The sequence below is a fragment of the Schistocerca serialis genome, chromosome 12 (assembly GCF_023864345.2).
Source record: "Schistocerca serialis cubense isolate TAMUIC-IGC-003099 chromosome 12, iqSchSeri2.2, whole genome shotgun sequence".
Classification (NCBI taxonomy): domain Eukaryota; kingdom Metazoa; phylum Arthropoda; class Insecta; order Orthoptera; family Acrididae; genus Schistocerca; species Schistocerca serialis.
The window spans coordinates 167,611,454-167,636,900 of record NC_064649.1 but is presented as its reverse complement, the minus strand read 5'-3'; the positions used below and the strand labels follow the sequence as shown (position 1 = coordinate 167,636,900).

Sequence of the window (25,447 nt, the reverse complement as noted above, 5' to 3'; positions counted from 1 at the left end):
GTCCTGACAAAACTCTACCATCTGGTGGGCAAGATGTATGAAACAGGCGAAATACCCTCAGACTTCAAGAAGAATATAATAATTCCAATCCCAAAGAAAGCAGGTGTTGACAGATGTCAAAATTACCGAACTATCATATATTTAAAAACAAAGATGATGTGACTTACCATACGAAAGTGCTGGCAGGTCGATAGAAACACAAACAGACACATACATACACACAAAATTCAAGCTTTCGCAACAAACTGTTGCCTCATCAGGAAAGAGGGATGGAGAGGGAAAGACGAAAAGAAGTGGGTTTTAAGGGAGAGGGTAAGGAGTCATTCCAATCCCGGGAGCGGAAAGACTTACCTTAGGGGGAAAAAAGGACGGGTATACACTAGCACACAGACACACACACACACATATCCATCCACACATATAAAGACACAAGCAGACATATTTAAAGACCCTAACTAGCAGTTTAATAAGTCACGGCTGCAAAATACTAACACAAATTCTTTACAGACGAATGGAAAAACTAGTAGAAGCCGACCTCGGGGAAGATCAGTTTGGATTCCGTAGAAATATAGGAACACGTGAGGCAATATTGACCCTACGACTTATCTTAGAAGCTAGATTAAGTAAAGGCAAACCTACGTTTCTAGCATTTGTAGACTTAGAGAAAGCTATTGACAATGCTGACTGGAATACTCTCTTTCAAATTCTGAAGGTGGCAGGGGTAAAATACAGGGAGCGAAAGGCTATTTACAACTTGTACAGAAACCCGATGGCAGTTATAAGAGTCGAGGGACATGAAAGGGAAGTAGTGATTGGGAAGGGAGTGAGACAGGGTTGTAGCCTCTACCCGATGTTATTCAATCTGTATATTGAGCAAGCAGTGAAGGAAACAAAAGAACAATTCGGAGTAGGTATTAAAATCCATGGAGAAGAAATAAAAACTTTGAGGTTTGCCGATGACATTGTAATTCTGTCAGAGACAGCAAAGGACTTGGAAGAGCAGTTCAATGGAATGGATAGTGTCTTGAAAGGAGGATATAAGACGAACATCAACAAAAGTAAAACGAGGATAATGGAATGTAGTCGAATTAAGTTGGGTGATGCTGAGGGAATTAGATTAGGAAATGAGACACTTAAAGTAGTAAAGGAGTTTTGCTATTTGGGGAGCAAAATAACTGATGATGGTCGAAGTAGAGAGGATATAAAATGTAGACTGGCAATGGGAAGGAAAGCGTTTCTGAAGAGGAGAAATTTGTTAACATCGAGTATAGATTTAAGTGTCAGGAAGTCGTTTCTGAAAGTATTTGTATGGAGTGTAGTCATATATGGAAGTGAAACATGGACGATAAATAGTTTGGACAAGAAGAGAATAGAGGGTTCTGAAATGTGGTGCTACAGAAGAATGCTGAAGATTAGATGGGTAGATCACATAACTAATGAGGAGGTATTGAATAGGATTGGGGAGAAGAGAAATTTGTGGCACAACTTGACTAGAAGAAGGGATCGGTTGGTAGGACATGTTCTGAGGCATCAAGGGATCACCACTTTAGTATTGGAGGGCAGCGTGGAGGGTAGAAAACGTAGAGGGAGACCAAGAGATGAATACACTAAGCAGATTCAGAAGGATTTAGGTTGCAGTTGTTACTGGGAGATGAAACAGCTTGCACAGGATAGAGTAGCATGGAGAGCTGCATCAAACCAGTCTCAGGACTGAAGACCACAACAACAACAGTATCTTTGATGGACTGCTATTACTTCTCCGTCGCTGTCTGTCGTAAGTGAGTTCAGGTTGCGAGTTCGGATCTGGGGTCATGTCGGGAGTGCAGTCCGGACCTGCCAGTCAGAGAGTTGCAATGCAGCACTAGTGCAGTCGGGACGCGTTTCAGCTCGCCGATCGTTCATTAGTTGGCTGTATGCACAGCGTGTGTGCATGCGTGTGTGTGTGTGTGTGTGTGTGTGTGTGTGTGTGTGTGTGTGTGTGTGTGTGTGTGCACGCGCGCGTGCGCTCATCGACTCCCAATTTGGGGAGAAGAGAAATTTGTGGCACAACTTGACTAGAAGAAGAGATCGGTGGGTAGGACATGTTCTGAGGCATCAAGGGATCACCACTTTAGTATTGGAGGGCAGCGTGGAGGGTAGAAAACGTAGAGGGAGACCAAGAGATGAATACACTAAGCAGATTCAGAAGGATTTAGGTTGCAGTTGTTACTGGGAGATGAAACAGCTTGCACAGGATAGAGTAGCATGGAGAGCTGCATCAAACCAGTCTCAGGACTGAAGACCACAACAACAACAGTATCTTTGATGGACTGCTATTACTTCTCCGTCGCTGTCTGTCGTAAGTGAGTTCGGGTTGCGAGTTCGGGTCTGGGGGCATGTCGGGAGTGCAGTCTGGACCTGCCAGTCAGAGAGTTGCAATGCAGCACTAGTGCAGTCGGGACGCGTTTCAGCTCGCCGATCGTTCATTAGTTGGCTGTGTGTGTGTGTGTGTGTGTGTGTGTGTGTGTGTGTGTGTGTGTGTGTGTGTGTGTGTGTGTGTGTGCGCGTGCGCGCGTGCGCGCATCGACTCCCGATTTGTGTTTGTGCATGCTTAGTTACTCTTGCGTATCGTTCAAGTCTTTGTGCAAGTGTTTGTCAAACTGTGTGTGTAGTTGGTGTGATTTCGACTGACAACCTGTTTTAAATGCTGTCGGCATACTAGCTCTGAAAGGTCGGTCGTCTCAGCCGGTGACGTGTAACTGGTAGTCTGAGTGCTTCTGGGCTGCTTCAAATACCATCTTGTGGAACTCGGGTCGGTCCTCCCTGGTGCAGGGATGTCGGTTAGCCAGTGGGCGTGTTTCCTCTGCACGGTTGGGTCAGAGCCAGTATTTCCGCGGTCGTGTGTCTGGAAGTGAGTGGCAGACGCACAAGCAGTGCAGTCGCGGACAGACCAGCAGGCAGTCGGTCGGTTGTTGCGGACGAGGGAAGTTATTTGCGGGCGGTGTAGTCAGCTGGGTCCGTTGGCAGCCCCTGCGCAGTGACGGATCGTGTGTGGAGCTGTCCGATGGCTACGAGCTACGTGGTTTACCGACCCAGGACGTCAAAGTTGAGTAGTGGTTTCAACTACCCAAACCACGTCCTTTCATGTTGTGGTGGTTCATTTCGGTGGTTTGCTGTTGGGCAGGTTATCCTGTGAGCAACACCGAGTATTTCTACTGCTAAAATTTAGCCACCGTGCGGTGCGATTAACTATTTTGGTTGACATCAATTCGAGTGCACCAGTGGAATTTTCTGCCTTGTGGCCATTAGTGTTTTGGTTACCTGTCCTGGGCACTGACATAAATTCAGGCAATGTTCTTTTGGGTGAAGTTAACTATATTACTGTGTTTCAAATTAAAGTGTACCAGCAGAATTTTTCTGCCTAGTGGCTGTTAGTGTTCCGGTTACCTATCCTCTCCTGTGAGTGGCATGTCAATGTTAAATCTTGGCAGGGTGGTGGGGACCAGGGAGGACTCAGGGTGTTGTATTGATCCCCCAGTGGGACTCACTTCACCTGTTCTGTGCCATAGGATTGAGAACTGTAGAGTCCCCCTAAATGAGTCAGTTGTGCACTACACATCAGAGGCTGTTACTCAGGTAGCAGATTGTGTGTGGGGTGCACACGTGGGTTTTTTAGATTTGGTGACACTATCCAATCCACATAACAATAGCTGTACGAAACCCAGAAGTATCAGTGTAAGAACGAAAGAAATGCCTCACACAGGTGATAGTATTGAAATCCAAATGATAAACTGCTGAAGCATTCCTGGCAAAGTGACAGTGTGTGGAGTGCTCATGAAACGCAGTGATGCTCATATAGTACTAGTTACAGGAAGCTAGTTGAAACCTGACATTGATAGCAGTGATATTTTTGGGGAAAATTTAAGTTTCTATCGAAAGGATGGCCAAATGGGAAATGGAGGCCACGTATTTGTCACAGTACACAAGAAACTTTAATCCACTGATGTAGTTATTGAAGCTGCATGTGAGATTGTTTGGGCAAGTCTTAGTATAAGGAGTGGGCATAAAATGATAACTGAATCCTTCTATCATCTACCAGACTCATCTCCTGAAGCAAGTGAAAACTTCAAAGAAAACCTCAGTTCACTGTACGAAGTTCCTCAACCATACTGTAATCGTCAGTGGAAACTTTGATCAAGCGACAATTAATTAGGAAAATTACAGTTTTGTTAGTGGTGGGTGTGATAAGACATCCTGTGAAACTTTACTGAATGCCTTCTCTGAAAAGCAACCTGGAACAGACAGTTAGGAACCCCACTCGTGATGGAAGTATACTGGTTGTAATGGCAGCAAATGTACCTGATGTCTTTGAGGATACCCATATCGAAATAGGTATCAGTGACCAGGACACAGTTGTGGCAACAATGATTACCAAAGCACAAAGACTAACTAAAACAACCAGAAAGATACATATGACAAGTAAACTAGATAAAAATCGGTAGTATCATATCTCACAGTGAGGAACTTGAAACTTTCAGCATAGGACAGAAGCATGTAGAGGAACACTGCCTCAAGTTTAAAAGAATAGTTGACCATGCACTGGAGAGGTATGTACTCAGTGGAACAGTTTGTAATGGGAGGGAACCTCCACGGTACGGAGTCACTGTAAAGAAACTTCTAAAAAAAAGAGAGAACTGTATAGGTGTAAAACAAAGAGTAAGGCTAGAGATAGAGAGATGCCGTACGAAACGTGTTCAGCTGTCAAGAGATCATTGCGTGATGCCTTCATCGATTACTGTAGCAGAATATTGTCAAATGACATTTCACAAAATCCAAAGAATTTCTGGTCGTATTTAAAGGCTGTTAGTGCACTGTAGTTAGATTCAAGTTCTTAGGGGATAAGACAGGACCTGAAACTGAGGGTAGCAAAGCAAAAGCTGAAATGCTTAACTGTTTTCAAATGTTCCTCTACAAACAAAAACCCAGGAGAATTGTCCCAATTTAATCCTCGTACCATTGAAAAGACGAATGAAATAACTATTAGTGAATGGTGTGGAGAAACAGCTCTAATTGTTAAAATTAACAAAGCTCCACACTCTGATGGAATCCCTGTCAGGTTCTATACCTAATTTGCTGCTGAGTTAGCCTCTCCTGTAACTATAATCTATAGTGGATTCCTCAAACAAAAAACCACAACTAGTTCTTGGAAAAAGGCACAGGTCAGATCCATCTACAAGAAAGGCAGTAGAAGTGATCCACAAGACTACCATCCAATATATTTGACACTGATTTGTTGTAGAATCTTAGAACATATTCTGAGCTCAAACATAATACGGTATCTCGAACAGAATGATATCCTCAATGCCAACCGACACGGACTTCGAAAACATCCGTCACGCGAAGCCCGAGTCGCTCTTTTCTCACATGGCTTACTTTATTTATTTATATGTGTCCAGAACATAACATACATTACAAAATATATACACACGATTATATTCCACCCGGTGCTCAGAATCCCACTGTACAACTGCCTTACCACTGGCGACAACCAGATCGTCCGTCAGACAGGCTCTGGCAGTTCCCTGCAGTCGGGCAGGTGCTGGCGGTCTCGAGGTTCACCGCACTCGCACAGGTCGTCCTCTGAGATGGGTCCTCATTTCCTCATATTTACCTCACGATGAGATATTCCAGTTGTCAGTCTGCTGACGGGAGGCGGAGACCTGCAGCGAGTTCTTCTCCGGGGACATCCCACTACTCCTCTGACGACGAATTGTATTCTACGCAATGCGAGTGGTTTCGGAACTGTCTGCGGGAAACTTTTTCTCGATTTCGGTCCCGGTGACAGACGATTGTGTCCAAACGGGGAAGGGAGTGTCTCGGGTCTGTCTCCTGCTTCTTTCTTTCCATTTCAGCTGCAGTTCTCCTTCAGATATCTGGAGGTGCTACACCCGAGATACAGTAGATTTTGTCAAATGGGGCTGCCTGTAGATAGGTTGTCACAATTCATCATGTTACACTTAAGGCAATATTTACCAATATTTACCCGTTTGGCACGGACGGAGTACTCCCATACGAGGGCCGCATATTTTGCAGCGGAAAAGCACAGAGGAGGGCAGATGTGCAGAGGACGTCCAGATGTGTTCCCCAGTTTTTGAATAATATTGTTGCTCGAGTAAGTGGGACCCGAACCGGATAGGACTAAAAGGGGATACTGAACGTATACAGAGAAGGTGGCCAGATGAGACATTGTCGATTAATGTATGTCACGTGTTGACAAAGGGCTGGAGGGCCAACACTGAGGAATATTCTAGAACCGGTCATACGAGTTATTTGTAAGCAATCTCCTTTGCAGACCCATTGCTCGTACCCAGCATTCTACCAGTAAACTGAAGTCTACGACCCGCTTTACGTGCGACTGACCCTATGTGATCGTTCCATTTTGTGTACCTACAAAGTACCTGTCCAGTGAGTGCAGCAAGGTGGAGATTCCCTGCTGTTTTGGGGTGGCATTATATGAGGCTGACATATGCTGCTCGTGGTCGTGGAAAGTGCCGTAACAGCTGTACGGTACGTGAATGCCGTCCTCCGACCGATACTGCAACCGTATCGGCAGCATATTGGCGAGACATTCGCCTTTGCGGACAACAATTCACATTCCCATCGTGCACATTTTGTGAGTGACTTCCTTCAGGATAACAACATCGCTCAACTAGAGTGGCCAGCATGTTCTCCAGACATGAAACCCATCGAACATGCCTGGGACAGATTGAAAAGGGCTGTTTATGGACGACGTCACCCACCAACCCCTCTCAGGTATCTACGCCGTTGAGGCGTGGGACAGTCTGGACCAACAGTGCCTTGATGAACTTGTCAATAGTATGCCACGACAAATACAGGCATACATCAGTGCAAGAGGACGTGCTACTGGGTATTAGAGGTACCGGTGTGTACAACAATCTGGACGACCACTTCTGAAGGTCTCGGTGTATGGTGGTACAACATGCAATGTGTAGTTTTCATGAGCAATAAAAAGGGCAGAAATGATGTTTATGTTGATCTCTATTGCAATTTTCTGTACAGGTTCCGGAACTCTCAGAACCGAGATGACACAAAACTTTTTTTTTTAACGTGTCAAGTAACCTCAGATGGAAGATGTGGTTATCTATAGTAGAGTGATGTCTGAAATGTGCTGCACAAATATTCAGTCAGATCTTAATAAGACTTCAAAGTAGTGCTACAATTGCCAAGTTGCTTTAAATATTCGGAAATGTGTAATTGTACACTTCACTAAATGGAAAAAATGTAGTACCCTTTCAGTAGAATATGAACGACTCAAAGTTAAATTTGTCAATTCATACAAATATCTTGCACGCAACAATAGTATGGATACAGAATGGAACATCACATAGGCTTCGCGGTAGGAAAAGCTGGTGGCCGACTTTGGTTCATTAACTGAACACTATGTAAGAGCTACCAGTCTACAGAATACTCATGTGACTCATCCTTGACCATTGCTCAAATGTGGGTGATTCATACAACAGGACTAATAAGTGATACCATATGTACTAGAAAGTTGCACAGGCCACACCAATATTCAAGAAAGGTAGTAGGAGTAATCCACTAAATTACAGGCCCATATCATTAACACCGATATGCAGCAGATTTTAGAACATATATTGTGTTGGAGCATTATGAATCACCTCTAACAAAACTGTCCATTGACACACAGTCAACATAGATTTAGAAAACATTGTTCTTGTGAAACACAACTAGTTCTTTAATCGCATGAAGTGTTGAGTGCTATTGACAAGGGATTTCAGATTGATTCCATATTTCTGGATTTCCAGAAGGCTTTTGACACTGCACCACACAAGCAGCTTGTAGTGAAATTGTACGCTTATGGAATATTGTCTCAGTTACGTGACTGGATTTGTTATTTCCTGTCAGAGAGGCCACAGTTCGTCGTAATTGACGGAAGGTGATCGAGTAAAAGAGAAGTGATTTCTGGCATTCCCCACGGCCCTTTGCTGTTCCTTATCTATATAAATGATTTGGGAGACAATTTGAGCAGCTGTCTTAGGTTGTTTGCACATAACGCTGTCATTTATAGAGTAATAAAGTCATCAGAAGATCAAAACAAATTGCAAAACGATTTAGAAAAGGTATCTGAATGGTGTGAAAATTTGCAGCTGACCCTAAATAAAGAAAAGTGTGATGTCATTCACATGAGTGCTAAAAGAAATCCGTTAAACTTCGGTTACACAATATATCAGTCATATCTAAAGGCTGTAAATTCAACTAAATACCTAGGTATTACAATTAGAACAACTTAAACTGGAAGGAACACATAGAAAATGTTGTGGGGAAGGCTAACCTAAGACTGTGTTTTAGTGGCAGGACACTCAGAAAATGTAACAGATCTACTAAGAAGACTGCCTACACTAAGCTTGTCCGTCCTCTTTTAGAATACTGCTGCTCAGTGTGGGATCCTTATCAGATAGGACTGACGGAGTACATCAAAAAAGTTCAAAGAAGGGCAGCACGTTTTCTATTATTGCGAAATATGGGGGAGAGTGTCACTGAAATGATACAGGATTTGGGCTGGACATCATTAAAACAAAGGCGTTTTTCGTTGTGACAGAATTTTCTCACGAAATTCCAATCACCAACTTTCTACTCCGAATACGAAAATATTTTGTCAACACCGACCTATATAAGGAGAAACCGTCACCACAATAAAATAAGGGAAATCAAAGCTCGTACGGAAAGATATACGTGTTTGTTCTTTCTGTGTGCTATACGAGATTGGAATAACAGAGAATTGAAACAGGTAGCAGCCCTGGTAGCTGGTACAAGGGGAAGGTGCTCTGCCAAGCACTCTGCAGCGGTTTCCACTGTACTGGACCCACATGCACAAGTATCGCATCAAAGGCTTTCTTAATTCATACCAACGTGAGGCCCAAGATGAAGACAACTGTATCTTATATGATGAAACAAAATTACTTATACAGGATGAGTCAGGAGGAAAGGTACACGCTTTGAGGGGTGATAGTATTTTCGATTGTGAACAAAAAATGGCATACAAACTTGTGTCCTGTCGTTAGCAGTTTCCGAGGAAAGTAATGAAAATAATGGGAAACAGAACAAATGCAGGTGATGCATCTCGCAGCTCTCGTAGACAGTGGCCGTGTTGCCGATCTGAGCTCATTCGCACGGTCCTTTACTCGAACGGACCTGTAAAATACGGGCTAGAAGTTCCTCCTCTGTGTCTACTCTGCACTCGAAGTCTTTGTCTCGACCCGACCCCACAGATATTAATCGAACAGAATAAGATCGAGTAACCTCGGTCGTCAAGAAATGACTCCGACAGTGACCGATTCGGTGTCGAGGACACATTTCGGTAAGGTACTGTGTTGCTGGCCGTACAGAACGTGTGGGAGCTCCGTCGTGCTGACAGTACGTACCACACTGTGTTGCCAAAGGAATATCCTCCAAGAATTCTGGTAACACATTATGAAAGAAATCGAGATGGTTATGTAAAACAACTGAACCGATACCACACCACACTGTAGTGTGCAGGTTTTCATCTGCTCACACGTGAGAGTTGCAAACGATATCGATGCCTTTGCGGACAAATGTTGACTCGTCCGTGAACAGGATATGTGGAATACAGAGTTCACCGGCAACGACCAACTGACAGAATTCCTTTTATTCGGCACCGTCTCCGGCACACAGACGTCGCGCACTCAGTCGACGATATGGACGCGGACTCTGCTCCACGACTGTGGAATACTGAGCTGTGCACGTAGTCTTCTAGTGCCGGTAGCTCGGCTGCACTCTACCATTTCGAGAAAGTTGTCAGTTTCACTAGGATCTTGTCAGAGAGGACGTTCGGATACTATACACACTGGGAAGCGTACGACGCTCACGCGATCTGACAAATACCTCACCAAATACCCTGCTACCTGGAACTCTGCAATTAGGAAACTGTCATTCCTACTCACGAACAGTAGTTCTGGAATTCCCAATGCATAACCCGTACACAAAGATTGTGTCACCATACTCTGCACGTGTGAAAACGTGTGGCATTTTCACTGACCGACACTGTTTCGACCGTACACGTAACACCACCGTCGTCCACTGGTACAAAACAGTAGTACCGAGACGTGAGGTAAACGACGTGTACACTTGCAGGACTCGACGCCCCACCGCGAACGAGTGAAGTGTGTATCGAAACGGTCAATTAAGACACGCCAACGGCCTCGCTGCAGTGACAACACTGGTTCCCGTCAGATCGCCGAAGTCGAGCGCTGTCGAACTGGGCCGGCACTCGGGCGGGTCACCGTCAGGGTCTGCGGGTCTGACGAGTGCTGTCGGCGAGCACGCTGCAGTCGGCCCTCGTGAAGCCGATCGAGGAGCTACTCCGCCGAGAAGTGGCGGCAGTGGTGTACCGACCGCGTGCCTCTCCGTTGCCGCATCTGCTGACACCTCAGGTCCGAGGACGACACGGCGGCCGGGCGGCATTGTCCGGCCTTCGAGGCCTGTTCGGATAGTGTTTGATTTTTGTGTAGCCTAACGTAAGTACGGTTCTATTCTTACGTCGATGCTGGCGAAGAAGTTCGTGCGACCGGTGCCCGTGATATTCAAACGACCGTATCTCGAGTACGCTTAAGAAAAGGGCATATGTATATCTGAAGTTTTTTGTTCAGAATCACCAATATTATCATTACTTAAAGATGCACCTTTCCTTCCAACTTACCCTATATAATTTTTCTGTATTCTGAAGTTTGCATTCCAGACATATAGCTGTCACATACTGTGTTACATTATAATCAGCTGCTATTGTGTTAAAATAACTGATTCTATTTTATGTCTCAGCTATCTAAAACTTTAAACTGTATATCACACTTATATATATTGAACAACATTTGATAACTATGGACATAAAACCGTATGTTTTGAAAGAGGCTGTTCCCACAGAAGTTAAAACCTATAGTATGTATGTGTTTAGATGAAAGCTATAGCAGAATAAAGATCAGCAGAGTACTATCAGAGCATTTTGGAGTCAGGATTGGTCTTAGCCAAGGAGACACATTATTTCTGATACTTTTTAATTTAAGTTCAAAAAAGATAGACAGCAAACACACAACATTAAGCTCAACTGAAATAAGACTGCAATAACCCGATAAATCTGCTTGGATATACAAGTCATTCTAATATGTGACAGCAAAAGAAGTTGCAGCTCAAAACCAAGTTCTCACAGAAATATCACAAGGTAAGCTGGGTTACAAAGTAACGAGGAGAGAATAGACTACACGGTCACGAGCAAGGCACCCAATGATCGAACTCCGATAACAGTCGATTGATTCAGTTTTAAAAGAATATACGTACTTAAATCTTTGGAAAGCATCTTTAACAAATAGAACAGAGTGGAAAGAGAGTTTAAGACAAGGATCACAGCGGCAAATAGAGTATATTTTGACTTCTAGTACATGTTGCACAGTAAACCTGTTTCGGGAAGTTTTAAAATCGGACTGTATCACAGTGCAATTCTCTCCTCTCAGTAGCTCTATATGGATCAGAAACATTTGAATTAAGGAAAGCACATGAACAAAAGCTGTTACTCTCTGAGAGAGAGGTATTAACTCTTTCCAATCCAATTTTTCTATCAGCTGCATTCTCCCCAACTCTTTTTTATTTTATGCACATTATTAAGCTACTGTTTTAAAAAAATAAAATTGAATAGAAGTTCACTTGAAAACTTTAGTTTCTTTTACGAGGCGTAAAAAAAACCCATGTAATTATTTTTTTAAAGCTACGTATTTTCAAATTATTTGCAAAACAACCTTATCCCCTTCAAAATACTCTTCATTACAACCGATACATTTGGCCCACTGGTGTTTCTACCGTTTGAATCGTTTTTTGCACACACATTTAGAAATGGCTGACTGCTCCTCCATCATTTTTTTCTCGACTTCATCAATGTAGTCAAATTGGTGTCCTTTCACGCCCTTTTCCATGTCTAGGAATATGAAAAAGTTACACAGAGCCAGGTCAGATGTGTGGGGCAGCAGAACCGTGCCATTTGTAGCCGAGAACTGGCTAACGGAGATGGCTGTGGGTGCAAGTGCACTGTTGCGGTGGAAAAACCGGTCTCCTGTCTGCCACAAACTCACTGAACCGAGCTCCGAGGTATCCCACTAATCTCTGACAATTGATCAATTGTCTGTCAATGGCTTGTGAGCACAAGCTCTCGATTTTGTTCAATATTTTTGTCAATTCGGACAGCTGTTGGACATCCAAAATGAAGTTTGTAATCAGTGAACATGTTGCCATTTTTAAATCCAGCAAAACCACCCATACACTCTTTGGATTCTAACACTTGAATTGAATTCTTCCTCTGAATCCTACTGTATTCTCATCTACAACCAAATTTCTTTTAGATACATAAAGTTCTTTGCATTTACTGTAAACATACTAACACTCGTCACGTTGCTCCCTCTCATACATTGATATCAAAATATCTGAGAATGGGTGCGGGAGAAGGGGAGGGGGGGTGAGAGGGAGGAGGGGGAGGGAGGGGGGCGGAGGGAGGGAGAGGGGGGGGGGAGAGAGAGAGAGAGAGAGAGAGAGAGAGAGAGAGAGAGAGAGAGAATATCCCTGAAAAATGGAGTTCGTTCCAGCCGGTCTCCTGTAAAATAGTCAACTAATTCTGCCTTCAAATTCAGGGCCATGTTCAGTAGTATTAAACAATGGAAAGCCTTCATTTCTTCTCATGGAACATCCCTCCACGAGTGCCACATTGAACGTTTTGTACGTGATGTTACTTTCTGCATTATTTCTCCAGCATACATATTTGTAGCATTCAAAGTTTCAATAACAAGATTTTCTGTGAAGAACAGTTGGAAATATTCAAGTTCAGATTTTGGTCACACACCATGAGGAATGGTGGTGAAACCTCTCTGGATGACACAAAAAGGAAAACTTCTCTAGATCACTATCACCACTGGGATAAATTTTCCAGATATTTGAACAGGTTCTGTCTCTTCAGTTTCCACTCCATCAGTATATTGCAATTCGTTAAAATGTGTATCAATGCACACAACAGAAGTTTCTACACAATCACATTCTCCTTCGTCCTCAATGTCTTCGAGAAGCCACCTGGCATCATCTTCATCACTTACACGTTCTGTACCGGCCATTATTCTACTTGAAACGTGCGAATGCACCACACTTTGAGTTGTCAAATCTTCATACTAACAACGGAAACTCCCCATGGCACCCCCGTCAGATTTAGTGGTAAGTTGGCCCATTGCATAGTCTGTCAAAAACAGAACACAGATCAAGCACCAGAACAGGAAGAATGTGTACTGAACTACGGAAAAAAGAAGAAAAATGGAAACAGTGAATGGTCCAAATTTAATATCTCTATTATTGAGCAACGTTAATAGTCATCGTGTTGTGATTGTGTGGTCACGGTGTTGAACTGCGATGCAGGAGACCTGGGCTCAAATCTCACCTGATCCATTTTTTTAAATTTCTTCTTCTTCTTCTTCTTCTTCTTCTTCGTCTTCTTCACAAAATTACGAACTTTCCATCCAGTCACTGATGGGTGTGTTCGCTGTATTCAAATTTGTGTCTGTGTTGTGGCATAACATCAGTTTGTAAGAAAGGGACCTCCTATTTGTTCTACATAGGTACCACATGTTATGCCTCTCGCATTCTGTTTTGGAAGTTTTGACTCTTAAATTCCTTCATTGTAACACAGTTCACACCTGTCAATTTGTTGTTTTCATTTCTCTGAGAGGTCTATGCGGCATCTCGCCTGCTCTCGCTATTCGTCACAGAATACGAGTCATGTGGTAAGAATATACTACCGTCGCAGGTAAATGTGGCGAATAGTGAGAGCAGGCGAGATGCCGCACAGACCTGTCACATAAATAAAAAAAAAAATAAACTGGTGTGACCTATGTAACAACAACAAAATTTGAGAGTCAAAACTTCCAAAACGGAATGCAAGAAACATAATATGTGGTGCCTGTGTACGTCTGGAGGTCCCTTCGTTACATGTCGCTGTTGCAAACTGACATAATGCCACGACACAGATAAATTTGAATACAGCGAACACACACATCAAAGACCGGACGGAAAGTTCGTAATTTTGTGAAGGAAAAAAGAAAAAACTGGACCGGGTGAGATTTGTACGTGGGTCTCCCAGACGCAGGTCAACACGTGACAACACAACCGTGACACAACAACTATCAACGTTGCTCGATATATAGATATTACATTTCGACTGTTCACTGTTTTATTTTTCTTCTTTTTCCACAATTCAGTACACATTCTTCCTCTTTTCATGCTCGATCTGCATTCAGTTTTTGTCGGAGTATCCAATGGGTCAACTTACCACTAAATCTGAGGGTGTTTGACGGGGAGCTACCCTCACAAATGCTGCCACAATCCTAGCAAATTTCAACAACGGAGCTGACGGAATGCACAATAATGGAATCTCAGCTGATATCAGAGCTGTGGACTCGTGCTGAAATACCTATGTCAGTACACAGTACAGGCTCCACAGGCAGCAATGCCGACACAGTCTCCGGCACGCAGTCGATCGTGAAGGCGACAAATACTGTCTCAGGATACGTTATTCTGCACCTGCTCGATCTGTTCACATAGCTCTGTAAGAGTTGCAAGCAGACAAATCACACGAGTCACTCACTCACGCCGTGCCCGACTCGAGACGAGTCCGGCAAATGTACGGGCCGTGGAAGTTGTGGCACATTTTGCAGAGCACGCCACGTTTTACGTGCCGAGTGTCGACAAACATTATCCTATTGCAACAGCACATCACCTTCTCAATGCGAGAACAGAAGAAGAACTGATGAGGCGAGATTCCCTGCACGTAGAGCTCGAGCTGCCAAAAGTGAATGTGAGCTGTAATTTATAAGGCCAGGTGTGGTCTCGGTGTGTCTAGCACAAACACAATGTTCGGGACGGAGCTCACCAGTTTTATGCAGTACACGCAAACAACCATCACTCACGTGTGAGCAGAATCTGCTTTCACCACCGAGTCCTCCAGGTGGTCCTCCGAAAGCATCAGTCGATCCGTGCAGGCCGACGCTGAGGCACGAGTAGAGGACGGACTGCAGGAGTGCGCAACTGTAGATACGCTGCTAGTAATCGCATCGCGACAGTTTGTGGTCGCACTCGTGTGGTCACATCTGTTCTCATCTACAGTGCGGAAGCTGTACGATCTGCAACGGCTGCCTTTACACTACGACAGTCTCAGCAGGTTACCGTGCTGCACGTGACGTCTACGAGTGAGAGAATGCTCACGTGTCCACTGCTGCCAACATCGTAGCTCGAAGGATGCGGTACATCTGACTCGTACGACACTTCTGCGAAACGACTGTATCGCCACTCAAAAAGCGATAACTTTTTCTCTCTCAAACTTGCCGAGTAGGCTGTGGGGCGCACGAGTGCACCCTTGTGGCGTGGTGCCGGCTCACTCGACAAATCTGCATTACACTGAGACTTAGGCTACAGACATTCCCTTTTAAAACGTAGACATAGATGGCACTCTGGTAGTTATGCAGTGTACCCAGTTAAGTCAAGGCTCTCCGTGTGAAATTCCAAACGGTAGTGCGATCTAACGGCGAGTTGCAGCATTACAATTCTCGCAGTTTCGAAGATGGTCGCGTACGAGGTCAAAGTGCTAGCACCACTGCAGCGGGCATAGTGCCTGTGAATTTAACAGTACGTTTCTGACACTCATTGGAAAATGGCAGTGCAGCAGCGAGGCGAGATATAGTTTCGTGTGTGCGGGTAAGAATCGTCGAATTCGACCCGAGAACCGAGGCAGGTTTCCGATCGCTCTTCCACGACAGCACCCCAGTGCACGAAGTGAAGATCGTGTACGAGTTTTTGGCCAGCAAACAGATCACAGTCCCGGATCACCCAACATATTCGCCATACCTGGCCCCCGAGAGAATTGTACTGCAATACTAAATGCATTTCCAAAAAAAGGGATAAAGTTATTGTTTTGAAACACTTAATCCTCAAGTGGGCACACCTTTCTACAAAGTGCTCCAATCACAAATCATATTGTCTAGTACATTCCATTGTTGTTTTACAATTGTGAGCCCGAACCTACTCCTCGATTACTGCTTCAGCTGACACAGTGATAAGTTTTGTCGTCACAAGTCCAAGTGAGCAGCAGTAATATAAAATTAAACAGCGAGTGAGGTGAGAAAAAATTCAATCCGTGCAAGAAAATGACCCAGATTAAGAGCTAAAACCACAATTCTACAATTAGGCAGTTGTGTACAAAGTAATTAGTAGCCAAATAAGCAGATCATTGGGATCTGATGCAACTGCACAGTTTAATGCTTCGGGTGGGTCACTACTGTAGGGTAACACCTGTACGTGGCAACAGAATGATACGATGAAAGTTTATTTTACTGTTGCTTACTTAAGCAGTGCTTTAGCTCACATAATGCAAGTTTGTTTTATCATTGTTTAATTAAACTAATTTAAACTCTGCATTTGCTCGTACACGTTAACTTCGGTAACAAAGTCCACTATTCTTTACACGTGTACAAATTACACACATTATGAATAATGGCGCACCTGCCAAGGTTAAATAGATTTCAGTTGTGCATCGATTCAGGGAGGAGACTGTTTTGAATCGATACAGTGATTCTGTGAATGTAATTTGTGACTTAATTTTCATAGCCATAGTACTAACAGAACTGGAATAAACATAGTATGGCACTAGCATTTGAATGCAGCCAATTTGCCAATTACTTAGAGCCAAGTGGTTTATACAGTAACACGACAAGCTAGCCAGTGAGCCGTCATCCTCTGGACATACATAAGGGAACTTCACCAGCTTTGCCTAGTCACTGAGGATGGAGGCTTCCATCAAAAGCTCGAAATTTTATCAGAATTTGATATGTCATGTGATCTGAGAACTTATGTTTGTAACTGAAGAAAGGCATTGTATGTTGTCAAAATGAGTTATTGTGCCAAACACATGAGACAAATACCTAAGAAGACAGCATGAGATAGCTACTTTGGTTGTGGGGGAAACTAGGGAAAGTTGGTGGTGATGGTGGTGGTGGTGGTGGTGGTGGTGGTGGTGGTGGTGAAGTGGGGGCTGCTACCACCACCACCACCGCCACCACCACCTCACTATCCAACAGACTGTGTGCTCCTTTGCAGCTGGTTGGTATGTTAACTACGAGAGATATCATACAAATTCCTTCGACCACACAGTGACACTGCTCACACCGTCACAAGACTGACGTCATCCACTGTCATCCTGGAAAATTAGGGAGTCTCTCGACCAGACTTTTACGGGCCATTTCTAACCTGTAACGGAACGGGAACTTCGTCATCTGGCCTCAGCTCCGGCAGGGCCGTGACGCTCGCCTCCACGCGCCCCACATTCTCCTCCCGCAGCGCTCCTCGCAGGTGCATGGCGTACTGCTTCAACCTGGCTTCCGTGTACTGCAGGTCCTGGAGTGGGGTCGCCCAGTACAAGCGCCAATGCCGGCCGACAATAACTGAAAATGTGACGAGTATGTTATCGACTGTACTCGAACTTACAAGTCTCTCTCTCTCTCTCTCTCTCTCTCTCTCTCTCTCTCTCTCTCTCTCTCACTCACACACACACACACACACACACACACACACACACACACACACACACAGCATGAACATTATATAAACTGCAGGGTTGGATTCATGACTGGAAATGGGAGAAAAAAAGATCCTATGAACACATGTCCATAAATGTATCATTGCCACGGTAGATGGTGGTAACGAATGACAGTTCCTCTAACCACACATCACATGTTCCTTATTTCTTGTAGATGATCGGAACAGTATCGGTTGTCGTGCAGGATACACACAACTGTACTCTGGCTTACACCGTGTTGGTAGGCCACTTGCTGGGAGCATGTACTAGGATTCATCTCAATACACCACAGAACCCGGTCCTCCAATTCTGGTGTACGCACAGTCCGCCACCTCCCTGCACCTTTGTCTGTCTAAAAGGACCCCCGATCACACAAATGCCCAAAAAGGGCTCGAAATGTTGTGTGATGTGGTCGGTGTACGTGCTGCCTCTCGAACATTTCCATCTGCTCGGCCGTACACGATCGCTATCTCAGCTCGTTCCCGAGACAAAAACCGGGCCGTTTACATCGTCCTGCGTCAATCACACAGCCTGCAACACACGAAGAACATGTGGCACCTGGTCAGACGAACTGGCATTCGTCAGTACCATCTACTGTGGCAATGATGCATTTCCAGACATATTCGTAGGACCTTTTTTTATTTCATTTCCAGTCTGGAATCTATTCCTGCAATTTGTCAGTTTCATAAATGTTCACCTTGTCAGTTTTATTGATGTTCACTACACACAATTAAAAAATTTGTTTTCTGCCGGGTTTGACTTACAACAGGTTTGATGCAGCCAGCCACGAACTCCTCTCTCGTGTTAACCTCTTCATTTCAGGCTAACACCTGCATCCGACATCCTCAATTAATTACGAGGTATTTTTCAATCTCTGTCTCACCCTCCAGTTTTTACCCTTTGCAGCTTCCTCTAGCAGTACAGAAGTTACTCCCTGATATCTTAACACGTGTTCAATCATCCTTGTTAGTGTTCTCCACACATTCCTTTTCTCAATGATCCTGCAAAGAACTACCCTATTCCTTATCTTATCACTCCATCCAATTTTCAACATCTTTCTAACACTTCTCTTCTTTTCTGATTTTCTCAGAGTCCATGATTCACTACCATACAATGCTGTGCTATAAACGAATCTCTCACAATTTCTTCCTCGAATACATGAACACAACACCAGGAAAAATGCAAACCTGCATGTTATACGTACAAACACTCAACTGCGTAAAAAGGGAGTTTTCCACACGGGCCTCCAACTGTTCGACAATCTTCCCACTAGTATTAAGTCCATCGAAGACAACATAAAATTTAGCAAAGCCGTGAAGTCATATTTGTTGTGTCACGGTTTTTACTCTGTAAATGAATACTTAGAACAGTAATCTTGCTGTTTGTGTTAAATTGAAAACATTGAGCAATATAATACATTAGGACACTATGGGCCTATGTTAATATATGTTAACAATGTTAAATGATATTTTCCAACATCTGCAACACACTGTGTACCATCAAATCACATGGAATAAATAAATAAATAGATTAAAGCCAACACTTGACACTAGCAAATTTCTCTTGCCCAGGAATGTCCTTTTTAACCATGATACTCTGTTTTTAATATCCTACTTCCTCCAACTAACATGTTTTATTTTGCTTCCATAACAGCAGAATTTCTTCACTTCATCTGCACGGAAGTTCCCAGTTTTGGTGGTAAGTTTCTGTAACTCGTTTGTGCTATTCCTCACTGCTTTCATCTTTCTTCAATTTACTTTCAATCAATAGTGAGTGCTCATTACACTGTTTTGCAATTCTTCATCACTTTCCCTGCGGATAGCAAAGTCTTCAGCAAATCTTATTGATATGCTTTAACCCTGAAATGTAATCCCTCTCTCAAATCTTTCTTTTATTTCTGTCATCGCTCCTTCTACGTACAGATCTAACAGTAGGAGCGAAAGATTGCATTCCAGTTTTATACCATTTTTAATCCGAGCACTTTGTTCTCGATCTCGCATTTTTATTGTCCCTCTCAATTCTTCAAACATCACGCACCATTTTACATTGCCCTACAATTTTTGATACCAATAAAACGACATCTCAATATTTCTCAAGTCTTGACTCGATTATCGAGAGCTACATCGTAACTGCCTTTTTGGCACTTTTAGCTTTCCGAATGCAAAACATTTCACCACGTAACAGATCCTCAATTATCTCTCCCGTCGGTCTGTACGTTATTCTCGTCTAAAACAGAAATGTGGATAGAGATGTATTAAACAGTCCTAGCTTTTTGGCTAGTCAGTTTCTTCGTCGCAGACGGCAGATGGATAGATTCGGGACGGAGAAGACAGCTCACTCAGACTTGCCTGGTGTGGTTATTAGAGGGGAAAAAAAATTATTTTCCTCCTTCCTAAAATTCCAGACGGATCACTTCTTATTTCACACACACTACCTCTGCCAGCAGTTGACACTCCCCCTTTCATTCCCGGGATCTGCTAATGCACACAGTGTGGTTCTCTTCAAAGCCCGCCCTCACTTACGGCCTGGGTTCTGAACAACCTGGCCGTGCTTCCCTGCCTTATCCACCTCATCCCTCTGAGGAAGGAACTCACAGTTACACCAACAAGGATAGTTTTTCTTCAATTTTGCTAATGTAATTCCAATACTCAGTTCCACCACCTGGAGGTAAATACGGTATTAGACAGCCTCTCTTTGTAATTTTGTATTTTTCTGAAATAAATTATTCTCAAAACAGCAAAATTATTAGTTTTGCGATGCTACACATGTTGTAACGGAACAGTCTTACATTTCATATTACACAAGAACCTCGTTTATCTGGCCCCAATTAATGTGGATTTCCAGTTTGTTCCAATTCAATGGAAGATGGAAAAAACTAACAGTTTACCTAGAATGTGCTTTTCTCTCATTGCAAAAATAAAAGGTTCGTATATTATAGCACATATCACAGTTTTTGCATTTAGGACAATATTTCTGGATTATCCAAATTTTCAGATGGATAGATTCGGGATGGAGAAGACAGCTCACTCAGACTTGCCTGGTGTGGTTACTAGAGGGGGAAAAAAGTTATTTTCCTCCTTCCTAAAATTCCAGACCGATCACTTCTTATCTCACACACACTACCTCTGCCAGCAGCTGGCGCTCCCCCTTTCATTCCCGGGGTAAATGAGAAATAGTTGCTGCAACATCACACGCCGGTGTAGGATTTCTGGAGTTTTAGCAGCACCACGACGAGCTGTGGGTTAACGCAGCTGTCAGCTGTGTAAACAGAGAGCCGAGCAGACTGCCCTTTGCCGTGCGTGTTGCCGCAACTGCGAGATGGGGTACACAAACCGTTGCCTGTGTCAGAGTGGCAGGGGGAAGTAACAACAAACTGAGTCATACCGGCAACTTATGCGGCACATTGACAGGAGACAGTAAATACAGTAGATGGCTCTAAATTTTTGGGTGTACATATCAACAAAAAGAAATGTGTTACTGAACATCTGAAACAATTAAGTGCAGCTACCTTTGCTCTTTGTATAATTGGTAGTCTCGAAAACGAGTGAATCGATCTTCTGACACATTTTGCATACTGCCGCTCAATAATGCCCTATGGAACATTTATGTGGGGTAACTAATTGCCGAGAAAGAAAGCACCGATTGTACTAAAGTGAGCAGTAAGGACACTTTGTGGTGTTCAGCAGTGGTCCTCCTCACGTAGCTACATCTGACTGGAATTTGGCATTTCAGAGGCAACATCACAATACATACATCCACTAAAGAAATTTGTCATAAACCATCCATCCCAAATTCAGAAGAATAGTAATGCCCATATCTACTACAGAGGAAAGCCTAGAGCTGTTGGTGGCTCACAAAGAAGCTCCAGATGCAACATTTGCCCAAATATAAAATGTCTGACAGGTAACAATGCACATTGTATGTTGTTGTTGTTGTTGTTGTTGTTGTTGTTGTGGTGGTGGTGGTGGTCTTCAGTTCAGAGACTAGTTTGATGCAGCTCTCCAGGCTACTATGTCCTGTGCAAGCCTCTTCATCTCCCAGTACCTACTGCAACCTACATCCTTCTGAATCTGATTAGTGTATTCATCTCTTGGTCTCCCTCTATGATTTTTACCCTTCACGCTGCCCTCCAACGCTAAATTTGTGATCCCTTGATGCCTCAGAATGCGTCCTACCAACCGATCCCTACTTCTAGTCAAGGTTTGCCACAAATTCCCCTTCTCCCCAATGATATTCAGTACCTCCTCATTGCTTAAGTGATTTACCCATCTAATCTTCAGCATTCTTCTGTAGCACCACATTTTGAAAGCTTCTATTCTCTTCTTGTCAAAACTATTTATCGTCCATGTTTCACTTCCATACATGGCTACACTCCATACAAATACTTTCAAAAACGACTTCCTCACACTTAAATGTATACTCGATGTTAACAAATTTCTCTTCTTCGGAAACGATTTCTTGTCATTGCTAGTCTACATTTTATATCCTCTCTACTTCGACTATCGTCAGTTATTTTGCTCCCCAAATAGCAAAATTCCTTTACTACTTTAAGTGTCTCATTTCCTAATCTAATTCCCTCAACATAAACCCTCGTTTTGCTTTTGTTGATGTTCATCTTATATTCTTCTTTCAAGACACTGTCCTTTCCGTTCAACTGCTCTTCCGGGTCCTTTGCTGTCTCTGACAGAATTACAATGTCATCGGCAAACCTCAAAGTTTTTATTTCTTCTCCGTGGATTTTAATTCCTACTCCGAATTTTTCTTTTGTTTCCTTTACTGCTGGATCAATATACAGATTGAATAACATCGAGGATAGGCTACAACCCTGTCTCACTTCCTTCCCAACCTCTGCTTCCCTTTCATGCCCCTCAACTCTTATAACTGCCATCTGGTTTCTATACAAATTGTAAATAGACTTTCGATCCCTGTATTTTACCGCTGCCACCTTCAGAATTTGAAAGAGAGTCTTCCAGTCAACACTGTCAAAAGATTTTTGTCAAACAAATATCTATGTATTTGGCATGTTAATATTGCATAAAAATCTAGGCTATTTTTAGAAGTCATCTGGTTGGCATGAAGGAGCTCATTGTATTTACCTCAATTAGTTAGTTAGTTACATGTTCCATAGATTATTAGAATGATTCTTCTGTTGAAATGATGAAATGATGTGAAATGAGTCAGTTTACAGGATATGTATATGAGGTCTGTTCAAAAAATTCCAGAACATTCATAATTTTCTGGTAAACCTTCCGGGATGTAAGGTCGTGGTCCATGAAACTCTTCAGCTCCTAACGTTTCGTCCGGAGCTGCGCTGGACATCTTCAGAGGGGTGTTTCTCCTCCGGTGAGTCTTGCCGACTGACGGGTCGGACGTCTGAGAGCGACTTATGTATCGTAGAAAGTGGGCGTGACCAGAGTTACACGTGATATGCAGAGATAACCTTTGTCAAAGATAAAACTTAACTATCGATCGTAATCTCATCACGGATAAAACTGTCTAGCAATTCTGTAGTGCTACTGTCCAAATATCACTAAGTTTCATGGTCTCTTCTTTCCGATTAAAATTATCCCTATGTTTATATATTTCAATTGCTTCTCTACAAAGCCGTGGGTAATAGTTTGTCGTCGTAGATAAAATTTTTGTTTCGGAAAACTTCACTTGATTTCCTGGCTGAAAAGCGTGTTCTGCTACAGCCGATTTCTCTGTTTTTCCTAATCGGCAAAGACTTCTGTGTTCTTTTAACCATGTATTTACGCTTCTTTTTGTTGTTCCAACGTAAACTTTACCACATGTACACGGAATTTTATATACGCCACTGGCTGATAGAGGAGCGCGTTTATCTTTTACAGACCGAAGAACATGACAAATTTGTCATGTTCTTCGGTCTGTAAAAGATAAACGCGCTCCTCTATCAGCCAGTGGCGTATATAAAATCCCGTGTACATGTGGTAAAGTTTACGTTGGAACAACAAAAAGAAGCGTAAATACACGGTTAAAAGAACACAGAAGTCTTTGCCGATTAGGAAAAACAGATAAATCGGCTGTAGCAGAACACGCTTTTCAGCCAGGAAATCATAAAGTGAAGTTTTCAGAAACAAAAAAAAAAATTTTAATCTACGACGACGAACTATTACCCACGACTTTGTAGAGAAGCAATTGAAATATATAAACATAGGGATCATTTTAATCGGAAAGAAGAGACCATGAAACTTAGTGATATTTGGACAGTAGCACTACAGAATTGCTAGACAGTTTTATCCGTGACGAGATTACGATCGATAGTTAAGTTTTATCTTTGACAAAGGTTATCTCTGCATATCACGTGTAACTCTGGTCACGCCCACTTTCTACGATACATAAGTCGCTCTCAGACGTCCGACCCGTCAGTCGGCAAGACTCACCGGAGGAGAAACACCCCTCTGAAGATGTCCAGCGCAGCTCTGGACGAAACGTTAGGAGCTGAAGAGTTTCATGGACCACGACCTTACATCCCGGAAGGTTTACCAGAAGATATGTCATCCGGTCGTGAAAGCCTTCATACTATGATTCATAATTTTGCGCCAATGGCGTGTTGAGCAAAGTTCAGTTGGCATCCCTGTATGCACTGGTGTTTAATATGTAACTGCCGGAAGTTTCATTGTTAGTTATTGTTCAGTGCTGTACTGAGTAGAACATAGTGTCGCACAGTTAGCAAATTTCGAGATAGCAGAGCTAGAGGAGCGATGCGTCTGCATTAAATTGTGTGTGAAATGGAAGAAAACCTTTACAGACACACATCAAATGATGAAGGAAGCCTACCGTGTTACAAATGGTTCACACAGTTTAAAAATGGACAGATGGAAGTTAAAGATGACCCTCATTTAGGATACCCTTCGACGTCTACTGACGACGCTCGTGTCAGGAATGTCAGTGAAATTGTGTAACGATCAAAGATTGACTGTCTGAGAGATTGCAGAAGAATCGTGTCATGAAATCCTGACACAGAATCTTGGAATGCATCTTGCTGCCGTCAAGTTCGTTCCACGACACGTGAGTCGAGACCAGGAAGACTTCATCCCACAATCTGCGAAGGGCTTTTGGATCGCACAAATGAGAACGAGATGTTCCTTATGCGAATCTTAACTGATGAGGAGACATGGGTATATGATTATGATGCTGAGACCGAGGTTCAATCTTCGCAATAGGTCAGGAAAGGTTCTCCACGGCCGAAAACAGCTTGTCACGTCAGGTTAAATGTCGAAGCCATGCCGAGAGTTTTCTTTGACTTAGAAGGATTAGTTCATCACAAATTCGTGCCACAGGGGCAAACTGTTAATTGTTGGTAGTATCGACACGTGTTGCAACGCCTGCAAGAAAATATGACAAGTAAACAGCCAGAAACGTGGCGAGATAGTTCATGACTTTTGTATCACGATAACATGTTCGGACATTCGTCACTGTTGGTGCACAACTATTGCACAAAAAACGAAATCACTGTGTTGCCTTATCCTCCATACTCTGTAGAATTGGCTCCTGTGAACTTTTTTTTGTTATTTCTAAAGCTGAAAATCCCAAATAAAGACGAAAGTTTGCAACAATAGGTGGGATAAAAGAAAATTTGCAGATGGTGCTTTGCACAATCCGGCAAGAGGCGTACAAAGACTGCTTCCGGAAGTGGAAACGGCATTGGGAATGTCGTATCAATTTTGGGGGAGGGTATTTCGAAAGAGAACGTGCACAATACGTAAAAGGTAAGCATACAACATTTCTATGGACAAAGTATCG

At 43.2% G+C, this 25,447-nt stretch overlaps 1 protein-coding gene across 3 annotated transcripts in view; it reads right to left on the bottom strand.

The window, feature by feature from the left end:
• Positions 1-25,447, bottom strand: part of LOC126428174 (uncharacterized) — a 129,315-nt gene that overhangs the window by 33,538 nt on the left and 70,330 nt on the right. For all 3 annotated transcript variants that reach the window (XM_050090088.1, XM_050090089.1, XM_050090090.1), the window contains one exon: positions 17,356-17,549. In XM_050090088.1, the coding sequence (XP_049946045.1) occupies positions 17,356-17,549 (194 nt within the window). The remainder of the gene's footprint in view (positions 1-17,355; positions 17,550-25,447) is intronic.